The sequence below is a fragment of the Theropithecus gelada genome, chromosome 1 (assembly GCF_003255815.1).
Source record: "Theropithecus gelada isolate Dixy chromosome 1, Tgel_1.0, whole genome shotgun sequence".
NCBI lineage: Eukaryota > Metazoa > Chordata > Mammalia > Primates > Cercopithecidae > Theropithecus > Theropithecus gelada.
The window spans coordinates 52,055,526-52,076,582 of record NC_037668.1 but is presented as its reverse complement, the minus strand read 5'-3'; the positions used below and the strand labels follow the sequence as shown (position 1 = coordinate 52,076,582).

Below are 21,057 nucleotides of genomic sequence, written 5' to 3'. Positions count from 1 at the left end.
TGCTGTGTGACCCTGGGTCAGACCTCTTACCTCCCTGACTCTTGATTTCCCCTCATAAGGGATTTCTCTTTTTTTTTTTTTTTTGAGACGGAGTCTCGCTCTGTCACCCAGGCTGGAGTGCAGTGGCCGGATCTCAGCTCACTGCAAGCTCCGCCTCCCGGGTTCAACGCCATTCTCCTGCCTCAGCCTCCCAAGTAGCTGGGACTACAGGCGCCTGCCACCTCGCCCGGCTAAGTTTTTTGTATTTTTAGTAGAGACGGGGTTTCACTGTGTTAGCCAGGATGGTCTCGATCTCCTGACCTCGTGATCCGCCCGTCTCGGCCTCCCAAAGTGCTGGGATTACAGGCTTGAGCCACCGCGCCCGGCCCGGGATTTCTCTTTTTTTGAGACACAGTTTCACTCTGTTGCCCAGAGTGGCACGATCTCGGCTCACTGCAACCTCTGCCTTCTAGGTTCAAGTGATTCTCATGCCACAGCCTCCCTAGTAGTGGGATTACAGGTGCCCGCCACCATGCCCAGCTAACTTTTGTATTATTAGTAGAGACAGGGTTTCGCTATGTTGGGCAGCCTGGTCTCAAACTCCTGACCTCAAGTGATCCGCCCGCCTCAGCCTCCCAAAGTGCTGGGATTACAGACATGAGCCATGACACCCAGCCTCAAAAGGGATTTCTGACCCCAAGAGGGAGAGACTCCTAAAATTTGAGGTTAAATGTCAAAGTGTGTCATTCTCTATAACAGAATAGAGATTTATTACCTTGTTTCCAAGATGCCATCGATTATAAGATACATAATTTATTAAAAACAACTTTTTGAGAGGAAGTAAAGAACTACAATTATATTAATGAACCCATCAATTGCAAGATATGTTCTGATTTCAGAATCATTAAAATGTGAAGAAATGTCTATCTTGCAATTGAGGAAAAAACCTATAATAATAATAATAATAATAATAATAATAATAATGTTGGCTCCTAGGCTGGGCACTGTAGTCCATGCCTGTAATCCCAGCACTTTGGGAGGCCAAGGCAGAAGGATCATTTGAGGCCAGGAGTTCAAGACCAGCCTGGGCAACACAGCGAGACCCCATCTCTACAAAAATAAAAAATAAAAAAATTAGCCTGGTGAGGTGACACATACCTGTAGTCCCAGCTACTCTGGAGGCTGAGGAGGGAGAATCCCTTAAACCCAGGAGTTCAAGGCTGCAGTGAGCTGTGAGCGTGCCACTGCACTCCATCCCAGGTGACAGAGTGAGGCTCTGTCAAAAAAAAAAAAAAAAGAAAAAGAAAAAAAATCCTGGTTCCCACTTATTAAGCATCTCCTGGGTGCCAGGCACCATGCTCCAGATGTTTTCCTAAGTCCTTCACTTGTTATAGTGAGGCAGATGTTATAATTTCCACTTCATGGTTAGGAAACTGAATATAAAGAGGTTGAGTCACTTTTCCAAGGTCACACAACCAGGAAGTAGAGCTTGGATGGTAGGATTTCTTAATTCCAAATACTTTCTCTTCTTGGTAGATTGTTCTCCAGGTTAAGGAGTCAGAGATGAGGTCTCTATAGAATAGAAATGGTTGTGAATGTGTTGCTTTGAACATGTCTTGAATCTGCAAGGTGACCAGGAAGGACAAAGGTAACATAGATAGAGTCGTAATCTAATTAATCTCCAAATACTGGTCCTTGGAGGCAAGGCATTAACAGGACAGTCAGGGTTGCTCAGAATCCAGATAAAGGGGAGCCAAGGACTGAGACAGTCAGGGTTGATACAGCCCAGAGTGGGAGAAGGACCCTGATCAACCACGAGGATTGTTCCAGGCCCACAGACAATGCAACAAGCTCTTACCCTAGAGGCCACTATTCCCCAGAGTCACCCTATTCCTTCATTCACTCTTTACTAATGAAGCAGAAATCTTTTGAGAATCATTTAGTTCTTCTTGCAACCTTTCTTCAAGAGGGGAATATGTGCTGAGCAATCGTCATGAGCCAGCAGGCGGAGATGTAGTACTGGAACAAGTTATACATTAACAAGGTTTTCTGGTTAGTTAGTCCAAGTTAGTTCCCCTGTGCCTGGTTATGGGATTGAATGTTTTGCTCTGTGAAGCTGTGGATATGGCGCTTCATCTGATATGAACCCCGTGACAGATCCTATTGTGATACTCTCAGCAGTGCTCCCTGACATCTGGCTCCTGGGCTATCTGTCTATCTGTCTAACTACAGTGCTGGGGAAAGCCAAGCCCACATTGGTGGATTCCCAACATAGCTCTACCTCATCAGATGACAAAAGAATGTTCTGCAGCTTTTTGGTGGGGTGGCAGCAAGGATGTGGACATAGCTGGGGGAGGGCAGGGCAGACAAGGTTGAGGATTGCTGGAAGCATCAGAGATTGCGTCAAAGATGTCTCTGGTGACCCGACCAGAAGAAACTCATCTTGAAGCTGCCAGAGAGTGTGCCTCTGGGTCTTGACTCTGGAGAGGCTCTTTGGACAGTGGCGGAGATAGCGCCAGGGTAGAGGTCACCGAGTCTCCACATGGACGTCAACAGGGCTGAAGGTCACAGTTGGAGGGTGCTGGCTGCCGTTGTTGTTTGGACCCACGGCAGAAGGGGTGGTTGGCTTGGGGCCCTTGGGCTCCAGTTCCCGCCTCGTCCTCATTTTCCTGTAGGGAGATAGTGTGCACATGGTTGAGTCTTTCCCGTGGTATGCCTTGGGGAACGGGCTCTGTGACTACAGTTCTGGCCAACAGATTAATGTAGATTAACATGGACATTAAATCACATTGCTTACTTGCCGCCGCAGAATTTTACAACTGGAAGGGACCTTAGGCATCAGCTGGTCTGCCCTTCAATTTTTTCACTTAGATCAGATATTTAATTGTATTTGTTTCTATTAAGGAATGAGTAAAATGTCAGAGGTGGCTATATAAAAGATAAAAATAAAGATATTACATTTTTTTATGTTCCAAGTTGTAGCATGTGTTACATTTTCCAGCCTCATTATGCTTGCTAAGTTTATTGCTAGAAATATTTAAGAACTTTTTACATAGTTGAAAAGAGAATGTACTTAAAACATATATCTTGGCTTCATTTAATATGCTATAAAATTCAATAATGAATAGCAATTATGAATTTTTTTTTTCTTTTTTTGAGACAGAGTCTCGCTCTGTCACCCAGACTGGAGTACAGTGGAGCGATCTTGCCTCACTGCAACCTCCACCTCCTGGGTCCAAGTGATTCTCCTGCCTCAGCCTCCCAAGTAGCTGAGATCACAGGCACCTGTCACCATGCCCAGCTAATTTTTGTATTTTTTATTAGAGATGGGGTTTCAACATGTTGGTCAGGCTGGTCTTGAACTCCTGACCTCAAGTGATCCACCTGCTTCGGCCTCCCAAAGTGCTGTGATTACAGGCATGAGCCACCGCACCCAGCCAAATTTTTGTATTTTTAGTGTAGATGGGGTTTCACCATGTTGGCCAGGCTGGTCTTGAACAGTGGGCAAGTGATCCTTCCTGCTTGACCTCCCAAAGTGCTGGGATAGCAGGTGTGTGCCACTATGCCTGGCCAACAATTATGAATTCTCATGTCTTCATGATATTTCATCTTGCTGACATATATATATATATACACATTTTTTTTTTTTTTTTGAGACAGAGTCTCACCCTGGTTGCCCAGACTGAAGTACAGTGGTGCAATCTCAGCTCACTACAGCCTCAACATCCCAGGCTCAGGTGATTCTCCCACCTCCGCCTCCCAAATAGCTGGAACTATAGGTGCACACCCCCATGCCTGGCTAACTTTTTGTATTTTTAGGAGAGATAGGGTTTCCCTATGTTGCCCAGGCTGGTCTCGAACTCCTGGATTCAAGCAATCCACCTGCCTTGGCCTCCTGGGGTGCTGGGATTATAGGCATGAGCCACTGTGCCCAGCCTTATAATTATTTGTTTAAAATGTCAAATCTTCAGGGAAGTTGCAAAAATAGTACAGTTAATACTCTAATACCCTTGTTACAATTTGAATGTGGCCCCCAAAAAGCCTGCATTGGAAACTTAATCCCTAATTCAACAGTATTGAAAGGTGGGGCCTAACAGGAGGTGTTTAGGTCATAAGGACTCTACCTCATGACTCCATTAGTGCCAATTATAAAAGGACTTCATAGGCTGTGAATTTGATCTCTTGCTCTCTCTTTGCCCTTCTATCATGGGATAACAGAGCAAGAAGGCCCTTGCCAGATACTGGCCCCTCGATATCTTAAACTTCCCTGCCTCCAGAACCGCAAGAAATAAATCTCTTTTCTGTATAATTTACCCAGTCTCAGATATTCTGTGATAGCAGCACAGCATGGTCTAAGACAGCCCTTCGCTGAACAATTCACTAATTACTAACAATTTGTCACATCTGCTTTTTTTTCTCTCTCTCTACTAGTTTATCTTTCTCTATTGTCACACACAGTTTTTTAAAACCATGAACCATTTGTGAGTTGCAGGAATCATGCCACTTCACTCCTAAATACTCCTAAGAACAAAGACATTTTCCAATGCATCTATAATGCACTTATCAAGCTTTGAGACTCTTCATTTTAAACATGACAACATATAGGCAGGAGGAGGTTAAATAACTTGCTTGATTTTGACAAACCAAAGACTACTGAACCCAGGTTTCTCAATTCCCAGCCCAGGCCTCAGTGCAAACAGGGTGGGTTGAGTGGATTCTCCATTCAGATACGACCTAAAAAAGAGGTTCAGAGCTCCAGTAACAATGGAGAAAAATAAAGGGTAGACATTGGGGTTTGATGCCACTTCCTGGTTTGGGATAGACCCAAATTGTAATACCCTAAATATTTTTTTTTAAATAACCTTTTAATGTTATTATTATTACATGTAATTGTGGGAGTCCTTTCTTCGAAACCACATGAACTTAGGTTTGAATCCCAGTTGTGCTAATCAGGGCTGAACAACCTTGGGCATACGATTTAATCTTTCTGTATGTGTTTCTATACCTATAAAATTGAGGATAATAGTAGTATCCACCTTGTGAGGTTGTTAGATGAGGATTAAATGCATTAACACATGTAAGGAGCTTAGAACCATGCCTGGCATGTGGTATGAGATCAATATACATTAGCTACCTTTAATTAATTAATTAATTAATTTATTTATTTATTTTTTGAGACGGAGTCTCATACTGTCATCTGGACCAGAGTTCAGTGGTGTGATCTCAGCTCACTGCAACCTCCATCTTCTGGGTTCAAGCGATTCTCCTGCCTCAGCCTCCCAAGTAGCTGGGATTACAGGCACCCGCCACCATGCCCAGTTAATTTGTTGTATTTTCAGTAGAGATAGGGTTTCACTGTGTTGACCAGGCTGGTCTCAAACTCCTGATCTCGTGATCCTCCCACCTCAGCCTCCCAAAGTGCTGGGATTACAGGTGTGAGCCACCACGCCCGGCCTAGCTACCTTTATTTTTAAAACTTTTTTTTTTTTTTCCAGAGACAGGGTCTTGCTATGTTGCCCAAGCTGGTCTCAAACTCTGGGGCTCAAGTGATCCTCCTGCCTCAGCCTCCTGACTAGCTGGGGTTACAGGCAGAGCCACCACATCTAGCAGCTACCTTTATAAATAATATTCATATTCTTATAAAAACAATGTGTGTTTACTATTCCTCAAAACTTAGGAACATCCCCCTCCCAGCAAAAACTAACAATGTCATCATGTAGACGCACCAGTTGTTAAGACCTTGCTGTGTTGCTCTCCCTTGGATATGTGTATGGGTAACCTATGTATATGATCATGATTACCATGTATATATTGTTTTGCAAACTTTGATAATATATTGTAAACAGCTTTCCTTATTAATCCGTGCACTTCTAATACATATATATGTATGTATATATGCAAATATATTTTTATAGACAGGGTCTTGCTGTGTTGCCCAGGCTGGACTCAAACTCCTGGACTCAAGCCATCCTCCTGCCTCAGTCTTCTGAGTAGCTGGGATTACATATCACACTACCACACCTGGCCATGATATCTTTGTAAAGAAATGGCTTCTAGGTCTTCTATAATATGTTTTATTTATAGTTTTAAAATTTTTATTTCTTCCCTGAAAATAATTACCTTCCATCAAGGTTGCGACTGAAGGTAATTACATATAAGGTGATAAGATATAAAATTTATTCTTCGTGTGATCAAATTATATTCTTTTATTTCCCCTTATATGTCTCCAGAAAGCAGAGTCAGGGTACATGCTTCCAGTATTTGTCATCTCGAATACTTATGTGGCCAGCTCATACAACCTAGCAGAGGGATCTCTGAGAGAAGAGGTCTGAACATTCCTCTATTATCTGTAAATTACAAACAAATGTTTACCACAGTGCTCAAGACTGTTATCATTGTCATTATCATTATTACATTTAAAAAATATTTCTCCAAGTACAAAAATAGTCGCTTTGAAATTCCTTCAACAGAACAGACTCAAAAAGGACCCCAAGGGTTAGAGCATTTACTAAAGGCTCAGGGATACTGCCAGGTACACGATGGGCACCCACGTATCATCTCCCATGTATTCTGAAGTCGCCGAAGGGGCCAGGCAGTTCCAAAGCCCAGGGCATCCGTACCTGTTGTACATCTTCAGCAGGATCAGAACCACGGTGAAGATGATGATGACAACGACCACAACGGCAGCAACAATGGCTCCAGAACCTACAGAAAGGAGAGAAGCAGAGACCGTGAACGTGCAAACTGAACGCAGACTGGGAGGACGCCCTGCTCTGGCACCTCACATCCTCACTGGGTCAAGGGAAGCAGGAGAGAGGGCAACGTCCTGGGACACTCCCAGTTGAGCCCAGGACAGTCACATCTGGAGTGGCTGTGCACCCCTGCCCCGAGCTGCGCTTGAAGGACCCCATCCTCAGTACATCGTCTGCCAAAACTCTGCCTTAGGCAAAGTCCTGGTTCTTATCAGCTCCAGCTCAAGACTAGCCTGGGCAACATAGCAAGATCCTGTTTCTAGAAATAAAAACCTCAAACTTCTGGGAAACAAACAAGCAACATACCCTCCCCTCTTTTTTTTTTTTTTTTTTTTTTTTGAGAAGGAGTCTCACTCTGTGTCCTGCTGTGGCGCAGTCTCGGCTCACTGCACGCCTCCTGGGTTCACGCCATTCTCCTGCCTCAGCCCCCCAAGTAGCTGGGACTACAGGCGCCTGTCACCACACCTGGCTAAATTTTTTGTATTTTTAGTAGAGACGGAGTTTCACTGTGTTAGCCAGGATGGTCTCGATCTCCTGACCTCATGATCCACCTGCCTCGGCCTCCCAAAGTGCTGGGATTACAGGCATGAGCCACCGCGCCCAGCCCTCCCCTCTTTTTGATAATGCAAAAGTAGCATGTGATTTTTGTAGAAAATAATTTTGAAAATATAAATATGTGCAAAAAAGAGGGGGGGTCATTGAAGAACTCATTGGCCCAACAACTGCTGATTGTCTGTATACGAACATTCACCAATGTGATCATGTTGATGCACAGTAAATATCTATCAGTCAGGCACAGTGGCTCATCCCTGCAATTCCAGTACTTTGAGAGGATGGGGTGGGAGGATCACTTGAGCCCAGGAGTTCAAGACTAGCCTGGGCAACATAGCAAGATCCTGTTTCTAGAAATAAAATATTAGCCAGGTGTGGTGGCATGCACCTGTAGTACCAGCTACTTGGGAGGCTGAGGAGGGAGGATCTCTTGAGCCTGGGAGTTTGAGGCTGCAGTGAGCCAAGACTGTGCCACCACACTCCAGCCTGGGTGACAGAGCAAGACTCTTATCTCAAAAAATAAAAACAAATATATAAATAAATATCTGGCTAGGTGCAGTGGTTCACATCTGTAATCCCAGTACTTTGTGAGGCTGAGGGGTGAGGATCACTTGATCCCAGGAATTCCAGACCAGCCTGGGCAAGATGACAAGACTCCATCTCTATAAATTTTTAAATAAATATCCATTATAGTTTTAAAATAATTTAATACTTATACGATTGAATATCTGTCTTAAAGGAAATATTCCTAAATATAGAAAAATATGTACTTGGTAAAAATGGAACCATGGCCAGGCGCGGTGGCTCACACCTGTAATCCCAGCTCTTTGGGAGGCCAAGGAGGGCAGATCACAAGGTCAGGAGTTCGAGACTAGCCTGACCAACATGGTGAAACCCTGTCTCTCCTAAAAATACAAAAATTAGCCGGATGTGGTTGCGTACACCTGTAATCCAGCTACTCAGGAGGCTGAGGCAGGAGAATTGCTTGAACCTGGGAGGCAGAGGTTTCAGTGAGCCAAGATCGTGCCACTGAACTCCAGCCTGAGCGACAGAGCAAGACTCCATCTCAAAAACAAACAAAAAAAGGAACCATGGTTCACATACTGTTTTATAACAAATCATAATCATCTTTCTGTTTAATTATATATTTTTCTTCATGACTTTCCATGGCTGCATAGTACTCCATTTTTTTGGTGTACCACAATCTGTTCACCAATTCTCTATTGAGAATACTTAGGTTGTTTTCAGTTTTTCACTATTAAAAACAAGGCTGTGATGATGTTCGTGTAGCTTAATGTCTTAGACTCTAATTTCAATATTAGTTCCCAGTTCCAATGTCACACTTCAATTTTAGTTTCTTTCTTGTTTTTTTTTTTTGAGAGAGAGTTTCACTCTTGTTGCCCAGGCTGGAGTTCAGTGGCGCAATCTCAGCTCACTGCATCCTCTGCCTCCCGGGTTCAATCGATTCTCCTGCCTCAGCCTCCTGAATAGCTGGGATTACAGGCACCTGTCATTACACCTGGTTAATCTTAGCATTTTTAGTAGAGATGGGGTTTCACCATGTTGGCCAGGTTGGTCTTGAACTCCTGACCTCAAGTGATCCACCTGTCTAGGCCTCACAAAGTGCTGGAATTATAGGTGCGAGCCACCACACCTGGCCTCCAATTTTAGTTTCAAGATCAACATCCTTGTCAGAATTGATACTGAAAATATCAAGAACCGCTTGCTGTGGTTGGTGGCTGACGCCTGTAATCCCAGCACTCTGGGAGGCCAAGGCAGGCAGATCACCTGAGGTCAGGAGTTCGAGACCAGCCTGGCTAATATGGAGAAACCCCATCTCTACTAAAAATACAAAAATTAGCCAGACCTGGTGTCAGGAGTCTATAATTCCAGCTAGTCAGGAGGCTTAGGCAGGAGAATCGCTTGAACCCCGGAGGCAGAGGTTGCAGTGAGCCAAGATTGCACCATTGCACTCCAGCCTGGGTGACAAGAGCAAAACTCCGTCTCAAAAAAAAAAAAAAAAAAAAAGAAAATATCAAGAATCATAAGCATGTTTATACTTTAAAGCAATCTATTTGATTCTGGAGAATTTATCTTACGGGAATAATCCTAAATACAGAAAATGTTTATGAATGAAGATGTTTATTATGACAATATTTATATTCTAAATATGAGAATGGTTAAATAAGGTATGGCAACCTATAGAATAAAATATTATACCACCATTTATTTATTATTAGAGGTGGGGTCTTGCTTTGTCATCCAGGCTAAAGTACAATGGCACAATCATAGCTCACTACAGCCTTGAACTCTCAGGCTCAAGTGATCTTCCCTTTTCAGCCACCTGAGTAGCTGGGACCATGGGTACATGCCCCATGCAAGCTAATTTTTAAAACAATTTTTGTAAAGACAGGGTCCTGCTTTACAAAGGACCCTATGTTGCCTAGGTTGGTCTTGAACTCCTGGCCTCAAGTGATCCACCTGCCTCAGCCTCCCAAAGTGCTGGGATTACAGGTGTGAGCCACCACACCCAGCCAGTAGTAATAACAATAATCATCATCATTAGGTACTTAGCATGTACCAGAGGCTGTGCTAAACTGTCGACCTGGATTATCTCCTTTAGTCATCACAACTGCCTTATGTGGCAGCTTCTTTAATATCCCCATCGTATAGATGAGGAAAAGGAGGCACAGAGCAGTAAAGTCATGTGCTCTGTCTCAAAAAAAAAAAAAAAAAAAAAAAAAACAGACACAGTCCAGTCCCCAGTTGTCCCTCCAGGAAGACTCCCACTCGCTATTTCAGACAGAAATAGCGATTCTGTCCCCCACCCTTCCACAGCATTGCCCTGCAAAGAAACACCACTGAGGCATGTGTCCATTGCTTTGTCTGCCATTAATGCTGCAGTTGGCTGGTGGCAGAACTGGGCCTGAGACCCAGGCACTCCACCTCTGGAGCCCACACTCTTAACCTCTGCACTATGACCATGACCTGCCATCCCTCCCCAAGCCTCCAAGCCAAGTTGACCTTACTCTTATACAGGAAGTCTTCTCCCCTGGTGGTCATGTTCAAGGAGAAGAAGGTGGTATCCCCCAGAGGGGTGGCTGTGGTCATCTCGATCCTGATGAGAAAAAAGAAGAAGTTTTGTTTAAAATTAGATAAATCCTTATTATTGCTATTTGACGCCTCTTTTGGTCTTTATCTGGATGACTGTAGAATATTCAAGCATGCAGTTTCTCTTGGCAGCAAGTAAATACAAACCCCATTATTAGATACCGTGGCGGGGGAAGGAATTTCATACTAATACCTGACATTTGTAAGGAACTTTGTTTTTCAAAACGGTTTAAATTTATTCAACAATATTTACTCAACTCCTTCAAATATCTGGATCAATCTCTTGAAACTATGTGAGGTGAGTTACTGTTGCCATTTTACTGGTGAAACCAAAGTCCCCAAAGCTACCTGGAATCCCAAGTTGACCTAACAGAATTTAACCCAAGATGTCAATCTTCCACTCTAGTGGGCTTTTCTCCAGTGACTGCAATGACACTTGAACTGGCATTCCTACTTTCTTTCTTTCTTTTTTTTTTTCTGAGACGGAGTCTGGCTCTGTCGCCCAGGCTGGAGTGCAGTGGCACCATCTCGGCTCACTGCAAGCTCCGCCTCCCGGGTTTACGCCATTCTCCTGCCTCAGCCTCCCGAGTAGCTGGGACTACAGGCGCCCGCCACCTCGCCCGGCTAGTTTTTTTGTATTTTTAGTAGAGACAGGGTTTCACCGTGTTAGCCAGGATGGTCTCAATCTCCTAACCTCGTGATCCGCCCGCCTCAGCCTCCCGAAGTGCTGGGATTACAGGCGTGAGCCACCACGCCCAGTCCGCATTCTTACTTTTAAAGGCTTTATTATCTGAGGAGGCAAAAATAAATAAATAAATGGATGAAAAATTAACTATGATTTAAACAAAATTTTTTTGAGACACGGTCTTGCTCTGTCGCCCAGGCTGGAGCGCAGTGGTGCCATCACAGCTCTCTGCAGCCTCGACCTCCCTGGGCTCAGGTGATCTTCCCACCTCAGCTTCCTGAGTAGCTGGGACGACAGGCATGTGCCACCACGCCTGGCTAATTCTGAACTAGGATTATCAAGCAGTCAGTGACGTGAGCCATTGGGCTGTGAGGAACAATTTCATGGGAGAGACACAGTCGAATACGCCTTGAAAAATGGGCATGGTTGGGGTGTAAGGGGAAAGAGAACAAAGCCCGGGTTGTACAAAGCCTTAAATCGGAAGACAGTTAATGCAGTTTGGGAATCTACCATGTACCAGGCTCTGTCTCAGAAGACTCCACACACTATATTATCTGATTTAATCCTCTCAGTCACTGAGAAGTAGCCATCATCTACCCCTCCTATTGAGCAAGCTGGGACTCAAGGTGGTTGAGTGAATCAACCGGTCCTACAAGTAGGAGGTGGAGCTTGGACTCACTCTCTGAGTGTACAATGTATTTTTTTTTTTTTACCCTGAGGCCACTAAGAATCAAAATGCACAAGGCTACAATGTTACATTTGAGGGGTGAGCCAGGACTTACACAGTTAGTATGATGTCACCACTGGAAAGAAGTGTTGAGATCCTCCACCAAGAACCATAATCTAAGCACAATGATATTATAAATAATCACTCTGGGCCTGGCATGGTGGCTCATGCCAGTAATCTCAGCACTTTGGGAGGCTGAGGTGGGAAGATCACCTGAGGTCAGGAGTTTGAGACCATCCTGGTCAACGTGGTGAAACTCCATCTCTACTAAAAATACAAAAATTAGCCAGGCATGTTGGTGGCTGCCTGTAATCCCAGCTACTCGGGAGGCTGAGGCAGGAGGATCACTTGAACGTGGGAGGCGGAGGTTGCAGTGAGCAGAGATTGCGCCACAGCACTCCAACCTGGGCGACAGAGTGACTCTGTCTCAAAATAAAAATAAAAATAAATAAATAAATAAATAATCACTCTGAACTACAGGCATCAAGAATATAAGGAAGCAAACCAAGCTTAGCTTCATTATTTTAGAGTGGCACTTTGACTCCAGCTGCTGACAATTTGGAAGCCCACGAAGGGTCTACCTCAAGAGAATTGCCTAGGCTTGTTTGTAATCTTAAGAAACCATAGGCCTCAACACAGACATCTACTGGAGAAAGAGATATTCTGGACATTTTTAAAAAATGGTGCATACATTTATTTTCTTTTTAAAAGTAAGACATGTTTTTTAAATTATGAAGACAAATATTATAGGAGCCCATGTACTGACCACTCACATTTAACAGATGTTTACAGTCATGTTTTCTTCCGTTTTTCTATGTATTTATGTATTTATCTGAGACGGAGTCTTACTCTGTTGCCCCCGCTGGAATGCAGTGATGTGATCATAGCTCACTGCAGCCTCAACCTCCCAGGCTCAAGTAATCCTCCCACCTGAGCCTCCTGAGTAGCTGGGACTACAGGCATTCACCACCATGCCTGGCTAATTAAAAAAACTTTTTTTTTGTAGAAGCTAGGTGTTATTATGTTGCCCAGGCTGGTCTCAAACTCCTGGACTCAAAGCGATCCTCCAGCCTTGGTCTCCCAAAGTGCTGGGATTACAAGCATGATCCCCCATGCCCAGCCCAGTTCTTCTTCTTCTTTTTTTTTTTTTTGAGGCAGAATTTCACCCTGTCACCCAGGCTGAAGTACAGTGGCACAATCTCGGCTCACTGCAACCTCTGTCTCCTGGGTTCAAGTGATTCTCCTGCCTCAGTCTCCCGAATAGCTGGGATGACAAGCGCCCACCACCACATCCAGCTGTTTTGTATTTTTAGTAGTACGAGGTTTCACCATGTTGGCCAGGCTGGTCTCAAACTCCTGACCTCAAGTGATCCACCCACCTCAGCCTCCCAAAGTGTTGAGATTACAGGCGTGAGCCACCGCGCCTGGTCCCAGTTCTTCTTTATAAGAAAAAAAATCAGACATAGCTGAAATCCCTTTTGTATTCTATCTCAATCCTATTTCCTCTCTTCCCCAAAGTAACCACTCCCTTGATCATTAGTGTGTATTCTTATCACAGTTTTAAAATGCTTACTACATAACATATATATATCCATAAACATTGTATATATTGTGGCTGTACATATCTATGAAACACATCTATTAAATATCAACCTGGCACCTACTAAGTGACTGATGCTGTGCTCAGTGCTGGGAATACACAGTGAACTCCTTGCCTTGGGAAGCTCACATTCTAGTGAGCACGACAGACTATAGGTTTGATCATATGATTCTGGGGCTCAGAAAACAATCATTTCCCCCTGTCAACACTTCAATATCTGGTAGTGAAAGCCCTTCACAGGCTGATTCTACCCTCTGTTTTTAGCATCTCAGCTACTCACACCACCCTCTGCCAAACTGCTGTGACAACACGGCACTGCCTCTTCCCCCATCATACTTGGTTTTTGCTGCCTCTGGGCTGGCTGCCCCAGGCATTGGCCTCCCCAGTCCTCACCCAAGATCTCTCCACAGAGTCCTTATCTATGGGCTGCAGCTTTCCTGCTCTCGCAGCTCTGATGGAAGCAGGGGTCAGCACTCCCCTTGAAACACACATACTAGGGTCAGGCCATCTGCACCCCAGCTCGGGGCTCTGGTGGCAGTGGCCTGCCCCGGGGGCTTCACAGGGTCAGAATGGCCTCTGTGGCCTCGCCCTGTTAATCTATAGGGTGGGCTCTGCCTCTACCTTATCTGCACTCCCTTAATCCGGGGCCCTGCCTAACACTCCCTAGCTCTTATCTACCCCTCCTTCCAAAGACCAGACCCTCCGGACTCCCAGACTCAGGCTCCCACCAGGAACCCCGTGTGACTCTGCCTGACCTCCCCACTCCTGCCACTCTGTCTCCCTGCCTGGGCTTCCTGTCTCCCAGCACCTGAAACAGGCTCAGGCTGGCCATGCTCTATTGCTCCCCAAGAAAAAGAATATAGCCTTGAAGACACAGCCCAGGCCAGACATGGTGACTCATGCCTGTAATCCCAGCACTCTAGGGGGCGGAGGTGGGCGGATTACTTGAGGTCAGAAGATCGAGGCCACCCTGGCCAACATGGTGAAACCGCATCTCTACTAAAAATACAAAAACTAGCTGCTTATGGTGGCGCACATCTACAGTCCCAACTACTTGGGAGGCTGAGGCAGGAGAATCGCTTAAACCCAGGAGGTGGAGGTTGTAGTGAGCCAAGATTGCGCCACTGCACTCCAGCCTGGGCAATAGAGCGAGACTCCATCTCAAAAAAAACACACAGCCCAGTCCCCAGTCACCCATCAAGGAAGACTCCCACTCAGACAGAAATAGCGATTCTGTCCCCTACCCTCCCACAGCAGCGCCCTGCAAAGAAACACCACCAGGGCATGTGTCCACCACTTTGTCTGCCATTAATGCTGCATTTCATTGTCAGGTCCTTGAGGATAGAGACTATTTCTTGTTCTTTCTCATATCCTTCTACCTTCCTCAGATAAAGTGTCTGGGTCTTCTCTCCTTCGCCGTGCAAGGGCTGGAATGAGTCGCTGCATTTCTCCCAGCTTCATTTGCTCACCCGTAAAACGAACTCCTCTCCCTTTCCCTAAGAGAGCCGAGAGTGTGCAGTGGGGTATGGAAAGTGTTTTTAAATGCTCACTAAATGGTGGCTGTAAGTATTATAGTGAATATTAGTAAATATTTGCTGAACTAACTTAGAGACAGGGGGATCTGGAGCTGAAAACAAGGAGACATTCTTTCTGTAAAAATAAGCACAAATTAGCCAGCCTGGTGGTGGTGTGTGCCTGTAGTCCCCACTACTTGGGAGGCTGAGGAGGGAGGATCCGTTGAGCCCAGGAGTTTGAGACTGCAATAAGCCATGATGGCACCCTTGCATTCCAGCCTGGGTGACAGAGCAAGACCCTGTCTCTAAAACTAAATAAATAAAATAAAATTTTAAAAGCACAGACAAATATGAGAATTTGGAATGAAAGCCTTTCCCACCCAGCACTGCCCACCTCTACTGTCAAGGGGAGATGCTGGCCCTGCCTCAGCCTGTGAAGGGTATTAGTACGTATTTCCCTAAACTTTCTCCTTCTAGCCTCACCAATATCAAGCTAAGAAGACTCACCAGTGAGGCTTTCATACAATTCCTTTAAAAACAGAAAAGAGATGCAAATAGATGGCTGCGGATCAAGGTTTGCTTAGTGAGAGAGACATAGAACAATCACTGGCCAACCCAGACCCATGGACATATTCACCGTGAAACCAACACGCACAAAAATGACAGAAACCACCATCTGAGTGTTTGCCATGTTCCAAGACCTTGCGCCAGATAGTTTCTGTCCATGCCCTTATTTAACTAGCAAAATGCCATGTCAGATAAGTTTTCCTTTCCCCCTCTCTCAAATGAAGACCCTGAGACTTGATCATATAAAGCTAACTCTCGGCCAGGTGCAGTGGCTCACACCTGTAATCCTAGCACTTTGGGAGGCCGAGGTGGGCGGATCACTTGAAGTCAGGAGTTTGACACCCGCCTGGCCAACATGGAAAATTAGCCGGGCGTGATGGCAGGTGTCTGTAATCCCAGCTACTCTTGAGGGAGGCTGAGGCAGGAGAATCGCTTAAACCCAGGAGGTTGCAGTGAGCTGAGATCACGCCCTTGCACTCCAGCCTGGGTGACAGAGCGAGACTCTGTCTCAAAAAAATAAAAAATAAAATAAAAAAATAAAAATAAAAATAAAAACATAAAGCTAACTCTCCACGCTTATGTAGCCCCAACGCTACAGAGCTAGTTTGTGAACCTGGGTGTTGCAAACAGCAACATCTGCATCCTTCCTACTGCCCCACCCTGTCTGTGACACACACTAGTGGGGTCTGTGACTGGTTCACTGCAGGAATACAGGGATGCACACACATGCACACACATACACACACTGACCAGTAATGCAGCCACCTAAGGCCACCAGGACACAGGCTCCTCTACAGGTCCTGCAGGGGTGACCTCCTGGGTGCTGAGTTCCAGGTGCAGACTGTCTTTTGGATGGGCCCAGTTACTCTTCTCTCTCAGAGAACAGTGAGGAATCTCAGAGCATATCTCGCCTCATCTCGGAACTGAGGGCTCTCAATTGCCTCTGTGTGCCTGCTGCATCAGAGAAGGTGGGAGGGAGGGTGGTAGCACAGCCACGGCCAAGGATGTGGGTGTTTTCATGTGTGGGGCCCCAGCACAGTTGTTAACCAAGTGAGGGCCAGCAGGGGCACTTCAGTATCAAACATCCTTAAGACTAAGGGCCACGGCCATAGAAAACAGGGAGAGGACAGGGAGAGGAAGGCCAGTCTTCACTGAGAGAGGCTAATGTAATCATAATAATAATGCACTATGTGTCAGGCACTGCACTCGGCGCTTTATGATGGAGAGCTCACTTAATCCTCATACCAATCCAGTAAGGAGGGCACAGGCACTTTGTCCATTCTGCAGATGAGGAATCTGAGGCTCACAGCAGAGAAGCAACTGCCTTAACTTCACATGGCTGATATGAAAACCATGCCAGGATTCAAGCCAGGGTCTGTTCAATTTCATAGTTCCTTCTTCAAAAACCCTCCTAGCGGCTGGGCGTGGTGGCTCACGCCTGTAATCCCAGCACTTTGGGAGGCCGAGGCGGGTGGATCGCGAGGTCAGGAGATCGAGACCATCCTGCTTAACACGGTGAAACCCCGTCTCTTCTAAAAATACAAAAAATTAGCCGGGCGTGGTGGCGGGCGCCTGTAGTCACAGCTACTCGGGAGGCTGAGGCAGGAGAATGGCCTGAACCCAGGAGGCGGAGCTTGCAGTGAGCCGAGCTCGAGCCACTGTACTCCAGCTTAGGCAATAGCGCAAGACTCTATCTCAAAAAAAAAAAAAAAAAAAAAAAACCCTCCTAGCAAATCCACAAGGCACAGGTGGCCCAGCATCCAGGGCCACCTGGATCAATGTGGGGCTTTGATGAAAAAACCTACACAGGCCAGGGTTCAGCAGACAGACGAGGGCCCTTGTCCCAGGCCCCTGACCCTGACCGTGACTCCTACCCAACTACTCCTGCCCTTGGCCACAGTCTGAGCCTCTGTCTTCAGCAGAGCCTCGATCACATTTACGGAATCTACAAGGGACCTGTTGTTTTCTTGGGTTGTTTACAAAGGCCTGTGTGGGAGGTGAGTTTGGCAAGTGATGGCGGGTCATAACCATTTATTCACGGATCCATTCTGCTCTGACTAGCTCTTGACCAAGTCTAAGAGCCGAATCTGGAAGATAAATGCTGTCGACCCCCACCTATCCAAAATATCTCCCCTGAAGCTTTGCCCTAGGGGTACCCCCTCTCCCTCTGGCCTGGCTTACAAGTTCCTCCCTGGATAAGACAATAGAGAGACTACCCACCCTGGCAGATTGCTCCTCAAATGGCCACCTGTAACTCAGAGCAGGTAACCCACGAAAGCCCTCGACCCACCAAAACATTGGGATTGATTTCTCCCAATCTCCTGAGAGAAGGGAGACTTAGCAGGACTTGATCTCCTCCACTCAAGTGGCTCACTACTCCCAAGCAGCTCCTGGAGATATTGGGATGTTTTAATGGTCAGAAAATTGACCTTCAGTCCAGGTGTGGTGATGTGAACCTGTCATCATAGCCACTCGGGAGGCTGAGGTGGGAGATTCGCTTGAGCCCAGGAGTTTGAGGCTGCAGTGAGCCATGATCGAGCCACTGCACTTCAGCCTGGGTGACAGAGCAAGATACCATTTCAAAAAATTAAAAGAAAAAGAAAATTGAGTCTTTTCCTCTCAGAAGTCCCATCTTTCTCACTAAAGACAGAGCTTTTTTCCTTTCTGTTTCTTTCTCTTTCTTTTGCCTATTAAACCCCCGTTCCTAAACTCCTACAAAAATAAAAATAAAAAATAAAAGAAAAAGAAAATTGACCTTCATATTGGCACCTTGTAATTTTTACTTATTGGTGCAAATTATCTCCCCACAAAGGTAAACCTGCTACCTCTTCTAAGTGAAAACCTGTCAGGATTAAGAGCACTTTTGTGGTGGGGAGTGGTGGCTTACATCTATAATCCCAGCATTTTGGGAGGCCGAGGTGGGTGGATTGCTTGAGCCCAGGAGTTCGAGACCAGCTTGGACAACATGGTGAAACCTCTTCTCTACAAAAATACAAAGATTAGCTGGGCATAGTAGTGTGCACCTGTAGTCGCAGCTACTTGGGAGGCTGAGGCTGGAGGATTGCTTGAGCCTGGGAGGCAGAGGCTGCAGTGAGCCAAGATCACGCCACTGCACTCCAGCCTAGGCTACAGAGTGAAACCCTGTAAAGAAAAGAAAAGAAAAGAAAAAAGAAAAGACAAGGAAAGGAAAGGAAAGGGAGGGGAAGGGAGGGGAAGGAAGGGGAAGGGGAAGGGGAAGGGGAAGGGGAAGGGGAAGGGGAGGGGGAAGGGAAGGGAAGGGAAGGAAAGGAAAGAAAAGCACCTTTGACCTTTGTATATGAAAGGCTCAATTCAAACTTTCCCGGTTGGAACAGAGCAGTTAGGGTAGGCGGTATCACCACATCAATGTTACCTCCCACCAATAGGTGGCGATAGTAGTTGGCTGCAGGTCGGTAAACATCCTGTGAAGCCAACCTGTTTTTAAGCAGAGGAGCTTTCTGCCTTTGAAAACAGCAATTGTATGTTCTCTGATGATTTTCTTCTCTGGGGTAAATATTCTCAGCTCCTTCAAACAAGTCTTCAGGTGATGGTGTCCCTCATGGGTTCCTCATTCCTCCGTGTCAAGGACTCCCCTAAGAACGACCCCAAAACTGGACACATGACTCCAGAGGGGTGCTGACATGTTCAGAATGACAGGTTTCTTGATGCTTATCAGATGTGAGCCTGAATTCTGCTATTTACTAGCTGTGTGACCTTGGCCAACTTTCTTCACCTCTTAGTTTTCTGGTCTGTGAAATAGGAATTATAATAGTCACAATTCCACAGCATTGTGAGAATTAAATGAGATGAAACATGTCATATATTCAGCACAGTGCTGTAGACGATATCTATTGATATTGCCCTGGATTGATAAAAACAAATAGCTCATTGGCCTTATAGGCAGCCACAGCACACTGCTCCTATCCACCTACTGAAAGACGCCCCCCTACTCTTTTTCACACTTATCCTTATGCTCGTTAATGGCGAAAGCCCCAAGATCACCAAGTGAAGGGGCTTTTTTTTTTTTGAGATGGAGTCTCACTCTGTTGCCCGGGCTGGAGTACAGTGGGACGATCTCAGCTCACTGCAACCTCTGCCTCCCGAGTTCAAGTGATTCTTCTGCCTCAGCCTCCTGAGTAGCTGGGAGTACGGGCACTTGCCACCACACCTGGCTAATTTTTGCATTTTTAGTAGGGATGAGGTTTCACCATCTTAGCCAGACTGGTCTCGAACTCCTGACCTTGTGATCTGCCCACCTCAGCCTCCCAAAGTGCTGGGATTACAGGTGCGAGCCACCGCGCCCAGACATGAAGGGGCTTTATAAACTGCAAAGTGGAAAGACAGTGGCAGTGACAGTCTCATGATGACAATATCATGATGATCTGCTGTCCAGTCGCCAGGACTCCATTCTGCAATTGTGCAAATGACTTTTTGACAATCAGGACTTTGCATTGATTCCTGTTAGCCTTGACCTTGTTGATTTGGACCCTCAGGAGAGACAGTTCAGCTCCTCCTGGATGGCTGAAATGACAGTGCTGTGACACAGCACATTGGCTAGAGGCTCATGACCCAGCAAGGACTTTGGGGTTGGGTAGACCTGGATTTTCGTCTTTGCCTCATCACTGACCAGCTTGATAAACCGAGCCGCTCGTTCATTTGTAAAACAGGGATAACAGCCCCTAACTCGTGGGGTTGTGAGAATAAATGAGATACCATAACTGCTCAACAGAGTGCCTGGCGTGCTCATGCCAGTTCCCAGCCTCTCTTCACCTCTCCCTGACTCCAGTCTGTGTTCTCCCTGCTCTCTTTGTCTCTTTGGAGCTTGAATGCCCGTTCTCTGTCTGGTCAAGTTTTGGGCTGCACTTGGTCAAACTCAGGTATAAACAGGGAGGTCAGGGAGTCAGACCATGAAGCCTGGTGTCCCAAGGAGGGGATCTGAGCAGGGATTCACCAGGACCTCTGAAGGACCTGATCTTCCTCTCCATCTCCACTGAGAGCAGAGACAGAGGAAATAGTGAGATCTCCCCCAGAGAGTCCTGATGGGACCAGTGGGGCACAGGGGCTGTGGCTGGACAGGGGAAGAGCAAGCTGTGGATTCATAACCTGAGACTTGGAAGACCAGGATTTCCCTTGTCACTCACTTGCTACCTGATCCTGGAAAGTCCTCTTCCTTCCCTGGACCTTGGTTTTCCTGCCTGTAAAATCGCCCAGTTTGGAGATCATCTCTAAGGGCTTTTCCAACCAGTGATTCTGTTATATGGAACTGTTCATAGCTTTACTCAAGAACCAGTGTCTTCTTTGTAGATATGGACTCAGGGGATGTGAGGAGAGGGAAGTCAGCGTGAGCAGGTCGCTCTGGAAGGCAGCGATCCTTCCTAGAAGGCACTCGAGACTGGAACAGACCAAGGCAGATTCCATGCAGGGGCTTTGATTTGGCAAGAGCAGTGCACAAGAAAGGAAACCCGGGAATGAACTTCCAAGCACTCTGTAGGGTGCATAGTCACCCGAGCCACCTGAATCCTGCATGGCCACTTCCTTCACCCTCCATTCCT

At 46.1% G+C, this 21,057-nt stretch overlaps 1 protein-coding gene across 1 annotated transcript in view; it reads right to left on the bottom strand.

Moving 5' to 3' along the window:
- Positions 1-391: 391 nt before the first annotated feature.
- Positions 392-21,057, bottom strand: part of NCMAP (non-compact myelin associated protein) — a 50,439-nt gene continuing 29,773 nt past the window's right edge. The window contains exons 2-4 of the mRNA XM_025356324.1: positions 10,313-10,401; positions 6,600-6,684; positions 392-2,648 (exon numbers count right to left, since the gene is read on the bottom strand). Coding sequence (XP_025212109.1) covers positions 2,507-2,648; positions 6,600-6,684; positions 10,313-10,394 — 309 coding nt within the window. The 5' untranslated portion in view covers positions 10,395-10,401 and the 3' untranslated portion in view covers positions 392-2,506. The remainder of the gene's footprint in view (positions 2,649-6,599; positions 6,685-10,312; positions 10,402-21,057) is intronic.